At 38.7% G+C, this 6,866-nt stretch overlaps 1 protein-coding gene across 2 annotated transcripts; it reads left to right on the top strand.

Annotated features, from left to right (window-relative positions):
- Positions 1-678: 678 nt before the first annotated feature.
- On the top strand, positions 679-5,813 carry LOC101900300 (protein tamozhennic). 2 transcript variants are annotated; one of them, XM_005176460.4, is made up of 5 exons: positions 679-1,103; positions 2,196-2,374; positions 2,443-2,642; positions 2,711-2,978; positions 3,047-5,813. In XM_005176460.4, exons 2-5 carry the CDS (start codon positions 2,251-2,253, stop codon positions 5,125-5,127), a joined length of 2,673 nt encoding a protein of 890 aa, XP_005176517.1. In that variant the 5' UTR covers positions 679-1,103; positions 2,196-2,250; the 3' UTR covers positions 5,128-5,813. The 2 variants fall into 2 exon arrangements, with proteins under 2 accessions (XP_005176517.1, XP_058986813.1); XM_059130830.1 differs by lacking the exon at positions 679-1,103 and adding an exon at positions 1,502-1,754.
- Positions 5,814-6,866: the final 1,053 nt, after the last annotated feature.

Here is a 6,866-nt window from a genome sequence, read left to right on the forward strand (position 1 = left end):
TCACATGTGTACGATTACGTCGTGTATTAGCTAGGCCTGAATAATTAAATTATGTATGAATGTGAAAAACACAGTCAAGGCGGACTTCCAAAAATTATGCTTAACTTACCACAGATAAGATGAGGTTTTTACATAAGTTGAAGTTTTTGAAGTTTTTTTTTTCGATTATCGGTTTAGATATAGCAAAGAGGGTAAACGGGGTATTTTTGGAACTTTTTCCCCCTATATATCGGGAAATATTGATTTTCCTCCTTTATCTCGCTGTGATTGGCATAACAAAACCTAACTTCGGTAAGAATATCAGAATTTTCAGCCTGTTGGGGTTGAACTCAATTTAAGCCAAAGTTTTCGAAGAAATGGAAAAATCAATCAAAATCAAATCAAAAATCTGCTTCGTGTCAGAATAATTCAAAATTATATTCAACAATTTGTTTCCATTTATGTGACATTTTTCCCGGCTTTTATAATGAGTTAAAAAGCGCAGAAATGAATGAAATGCCTGAATTTTCTTTCAAAACTGTTCAAAATTGTAATCAGCTGGTAGCTCCTCCTTACTTTCTTATGTTAACCCACAAAAACGCCAACTAAAAACGTTAACATTGACAACAGTTAATTTAATCTCTATTCGTCTCCCATCCATATTCGCACCCAATTTCCTTGTGTTCCGTCTTTCTACCCCATTCGCTGGTCACAATTCGCAAAAACAACCTGTCAAATGAGAGACACTGTCACAGTTGTGTGTAAAAACAACAGATTCATTGAAAAGAAATATACGACGCGACGTACGCACATCCAAATCCAATACATATAATTTCGTAAATACAAGATTCAAGAAAAAGAAATCGATCGAACCGAATCGGATCGGATGAAAAACGTAATAAACGGCAGAATTTCACAAAAAGATTAACAAAATCAAGTGTGTGAGTGTGTCCCGTGGACGGAGGAATGTGTCACCAAACAATGCAGAAAGAACGGAAGTGAAAAGCGATTAAAAGCACTACGCCAGAAATATCCCTCTCACAGGGGTGCTACAAAGACGACGAAATGAAGTTTTAAAAGAAGGAATTTATGCAATACGACGATTTTTTTATAGGAAAAAAAAAGTACGTAGAAAAATGTTGGTACAAAAGACTCGGCGTGTGTGTGTCTGTTGTTTACATTGATTTGCATTGGGTAATGTCACAATATTGCCCACACATGCCCATAGACGGCACAGAGGGGGAGGGGAGAATGGCTAGTGATGACCATTAGTGCTTAATGCCAGGAATTGCTTAGAAATGCGACGGCATATATGTGTGGTGAGGTGAGGTAGGCCTACTGCAATCAGTTTCATACACTAGTGTCGCCCAAACAACGCAACAACCTCTGCGCCCTTTGAATTCATAAGCAGATGGGGTTTCGACTGTCGTATTACTCATTGCTGCCTTCTTTGTTCGGCACAGCGCAGATTGTAGTGAAATTATTAAAAATAAATAAAAAAAACAACAAATATCGAAAATAATTTAAGACATTTGATTACGCAAAGAAGGTTTCGCCTCGTACCTTTCACAAAGCATTTCTTCCTTTCATGCTTTTGAGATTTTGTCGATGCCTTGCCTTCGGTGCCCCCACTGTTTATAAATAAAATGTAGAGCAACCTGCTCTGTCACAAGAAATAATCTCAATATTTTTCTGAAAATATGGCCGCTGCCTGCCAGTGTGCCTTGAGTGGTGGTGTGAGCGGGTTTATTTTGGTCACATATTTTCATACAAATGTACGTTCCTAATGATGATCCCATGAATGCAAGCATGAGCCCTAATTTTCTCCAATTGAAACATTGCCAATTCTGATGTTGTGGTGTTTTGTTTGATGACGAAATGACCACAGATGGATGACCGAGAGAATATATTAGTGCCGGCTATTTATACATTTGTGAATTTATTTATTTTCCATTCGTTTCGATTTTTTTTTGCGTGTAATAATCGGGCGCTGTGGACTAATTTTTCAGAGCACAATTTAAAGCTGTGGCACTTGTTAAACCAACCCAACATCCTTAGTAAAATGGGGAATTCCCTTTCTATAGGTAGCTCCGTTGTGGAGAGACATTAATTGTTGGAATGTGTGGGCAAGCATGATGAATAAGAGAATTATTATTTTTATTTTGTACTTTACACTTAACAAAATACAGATTTTAATTTTTCCCGTCTGATTGCAGCGAATCCACAAACTAGATCAACTACAGACACCATATAAAAGAACGAGCGGGCGAAATGTCGGATTTCATGCCACGAGATATTTTACCCGATTTATGGGAGGAAATATTGAAACGCCATTGGACTTACTTGGAGACTGAGGAAAGCATACAAAAACTGGAAGAACGCAAAAAGCTAGAAGGTAAGGCGGAGAAGACCAAATACATTTGCAATGAATAAATACAGATTTTGTTCTATTTATCATTTTAGGATGCTTAAAGGAATTGCTGTGCATTGTGCGACATGATCGGAAGTTCTTTTTGCCGGAGACAGCCATGGTATTGAAGAACTCAATACGAGAATTAAACGATTTCAATGTACAGAAGGCCATAGGGGCCTTCGAGGCCATCAGCCAGTATGCAAATAACTTATTCACTAAACCATGGCGTAAGGAGTTTCGCATACTAAAGGTTTGTAGCATTTTTCTGCTTTTGTTTTGCATTGTTTCTAATCAGACCCATATTATTGGAAATTGCAGATGTATTCTGGGTTTTTTCAACACGAAATTCACTCGAACTTGATTGATGCCGAAAAACTCTTTGAAGCCATGGGTTATCGTCGTCTGTCCGATGATACATTGATTCTAGATGGTCCCATCTGCCCGGACCAGGTTACCAACGTGTCACGAGATGCCATGGCAGCCTATGTGGAATTGCAAATAATGAAAAACATCTACATGGCCTTAAATGGGAATAACATGACGACTACATGGTTGGATATCTTCCGCTATAGGGAAAAGAATATTGGTAAGGTTATTGCATTTTCCAAGTTTTGGAGCTGGTTTCATTAACAACAACTTCTTATCCTTCTTCAGGTGGCATTTCCCAGGCTGTAAAAGATTTAATTTATGCAACAGAAGAAAAGCGTTATCGGCTTCGAGAGAAGGCATTGGCTGGTGGCAGTGGCGATAATTATGGCTACATTGATGTTCAGCCTTCACCGAACTATGCACCATTACCTCCAGCCTGCCAATGTGGTGGAGGAGCAGGAGGTGGTGGTGGCAGTATTCAATATCAAATTCCCCAACCTCCGAGACAAAGAATTGCAAATGGTCCCTGCTGTGCACATGAAATGCAACGCAGTCATCCCGATGCAGTGTTTGGTAATATGAATTATTCCAATCATAACTTCCATCACTCCCCGTCGGGTATTGGAAGTGAAAATATAAGTCATCTACCTCACTCGAGAAGTCTGGAACACTATAGCGAACCAGCTAGCATTCATCAGCACAACATGTTGCCGCATCGGCATTCATTTGATCATCAGCAGCAAGGCTGCACGGCGGCTGGCCATCACCAACATCAGAGCTATGGCCCAATGCAAAGGTTACATCATTCGATTCAACAGCAACACCAATACTATCGCAATCCTGCTCAAAACTTCTATGAATCCCCATACGATATAATTGATGACACATCGATGGGAGGTGGCAGCACCATTTCGTATGCAGCAGTGGCCGCGTCATCTGGACCCGATAATCCCGCATCCAATAATTCCAATCTCTATAATGTATCTGGAAATCGCTACCCCTTACCCTACAATATATCTAATCAACTATCGGCCTACGATAAAATTCCCCCACATCCCGCATTCGAATCCTCTTCATACGGCCCGGACAATCACATGTATGCCCAGGTATCTAAAATGCCACAAGGATACATGTTGAGTTCATCGGGAAATATGATGGGATCTGGAGGAGGCTATGCTAAGCCAATGCAATCCTCAGCCTCAGATCAACTGATTGATTTCGAGGATCCTCCCATTATACCTCCACCTCCAGCTGGGCAATTTGATCCCTATCATCAGCAGTATCAACACCATGACGCAATGAAGGCGAAACGTAATAGCAAAATGTACGAAAGTGATTACAGTCAAAAGAGGGATCAGAACTACGCTAGCAATCCAGCAGATATGTATGTCTATGCCAAACCAATACCAAAGGATAGTCGTCAGGGCCACAAAGCATCTGCCCATATTTCCAAAAAGCCGCCATTTAACTCTTCTGAACGAGTTGGGGGCGGCGATTCGACCGACTTCAGTTATGAGTCTGCCAACGATGATTTCTCGAATATTCACAGGCAACATTCGCCGACCCAATTTAGCAAAAACCAGGATGGAGTCGGATCATTTGAGTCGTGGAATTATGTTTTCAAAAATCTCGAACGTTCGGCCTATTCAAAAGACCTGGGCGATCGGGAGGATTTGTTGGTGAAGTCTATAAATTTGGATTCACTTAACATAGCTAACGATTCGACAACACCAAGTCAAACAAGTTCGGTGGAGAAGCGCAGACCGATCCACAACAAGGAGCTCGAAAATAATCAGACTGCAATGCCTGCCAAGCAGGATGTCAGCACATCTCCGCCAAACAATAGTAGTAGTAAGCAGCAACAGCAGCAGCAGCAGCAAAAGCCTCAGATGGACAATAAACAAAAAATGAAGTCGGCACTGAAACAGTCTTCTGCTGTTAGTAACAACACCAAACAAACAACCACTAGTAATAAGAAGTCCACAAATTTTTCCAAAGCTAACGACAATAAGAGCAAGGCCAACAGCAATGATAACAACAATTCGGTAATCAACAACAGCGTCGGTAGTGGTGCCGGTAGACAGACCAAAAAGGCTTCCTCCGTCTCATTAAACTCCACGAAAAGGAGCGCCTCCGAAGGAATGGCGACGTCCAGCAGTGCGTCGGCGAATAACCCTGCCTCGACGCAAATTATTGTAACCGGCACAAATGAATGGAGTTGTCGCTTTTGTACATTTATCAATCCCGACTCAACGCGAATTTGTGAAATTTGTTGTCGTACCAAGGACAATAATTTGAACGCTTCCTCGAGCAGTGGAGGCACAACACAACAATCCGTGAACCACACAGCGCCAACATGTGTCTAGAGAAGTGAATCGCTCTGCTAACCCTGCTACTCTGCATAACTATTTTATAAATATGTACCTGCTGCTATTTCTTCTACAGATGAATGGATACCCGTTGGTTTTTTGGGAATATGGTTTCTTGTCATCATCACCTCCAGTCTCTCGCTCCCTTTCCAGCCCCCCCAAACTCCCCCGGTAAACCAAAATGACAAATTGCTGTGGTGTGGTGGTGGTGGTGTTCGTTAACAGAAGGAGGCGAGAAAGGAAAACTACGAATTTGATCATTTCACTAAACCAGCATAAAAGGACTGAAGAATTTATTTAACGATAGTAAGAAAATGTGTGGCAATCCTTTACTCTACAACAAATAACTTAATAAGAGATAACAACAAAACCAGGCTTTACAACATACACTCTATATTTTTGAATTCTATCAAAGTACTATAACAAACCAAAAACAAAAACACAACAAAAAAAGCAAAGCAAAGCCAGACAACAACTGATTTCATAATGAATATTTATTATACAAAATTTGTGCGACTAGAGAATGACTACTAGAAAAAAAGAAACTTCATGAATTTTGGAAAACAAATATTGTAAATTTCGAAAGCTTTTACGGATAAATTGTTTTATTGCAATAGCAATTTGTGAAGTTGAGGGCATGTAAATAAATAAATAATAAAAACAAGAATATGATCGCACGAACATTTGTCATTGTGTCATACATGCAGGTGTATTTTTATTTGGAAATGGAAATGCATATTAAAAATTATTGGTAAATATTTTACGCCATTTTCAAAAAGATTTTTGTACTTTAATTCGATTAAATTGTATTTGACTTGAACTTTATGTGGAAAATAATGTAATATTTGGCCCCAGTATTTATGTTTTTCCAATGGAATGCACTTGTGCGTATGAAAAGAGAAGCAGTTTGAAGTCTTATTACTTAGTCTTAAATCATTCAATAGAATTAATAATATTACTACTTACATACTTACATTAAGTGTATGTAGGCGGTACGTACATTAATAAAATTATAAAGATAAGTTTCCACGAGAAACAAAGTGTGCCTCCCTGCGTTTATGAATATTAGTTTTGATTTGTTGTTGTTCGCATTGTTTTAATTACCTGTGAATATACATACATTTATGTATAAAAAAAAAAAACAAATATATAAATATTATTTTGGTTCTGCATTGTTTGTTTGTCATAACGAATCTGTGTTATAGCGAAAAATCTTTACCCAAAAGATGTTGAATTGTTTGATGTCAACCCGTCTTTAATTTTTAAAAATACATACAAATACATATTTATTTAATTCAAACAAAAGGAAATGTATTTTTTTTATTATTTCATGTTTCCCAATAACTAACAAAAAGAAGTGGAATCCTATCGAGAGAAGGAAAGAGAAACAAAACCTACTTGTATTTCACACGCCAATACAGGGTGAGATAAAAAACTGCAACATAGTCAAATGCCATAATTTTTACATTTTTTTTTTTAAATTTTATTGAATGAAAACAAAACATGTCGGAAATAGCATCAAATTTTAGAATAAGTTTAGATTTGTTCGAATTGGTCACCTTTGACACGAATTATGGCCTTCAAACGGCCAATCACACCCTGCCCGAATGTTGCTCTGCGGTATTTTGGCCCATTTCCGGCGAAGCGCTTGTTTGAGGTGATCGACACTTTGGTATTTTTTTAGTGCCAACCATGCTTTCCAAAATACTTCAGAAACAATAGTCCAACGGCTTGGT

This window comes from Musca domestica, unplaced genomic scaffold (assembly GCF_030504385.1).
Source record: "Musca domestica strain aabys unplaced genomic scaffold, Musca_domestica.polishedcontigs.V.1.1 8, whole genome shotgun sequence".
Lineage (NCBI taxonomy): Eukaryota > Metazoa > Arthropoda > Insecta > Diptera > Muscidae > Musca > Musca domestica.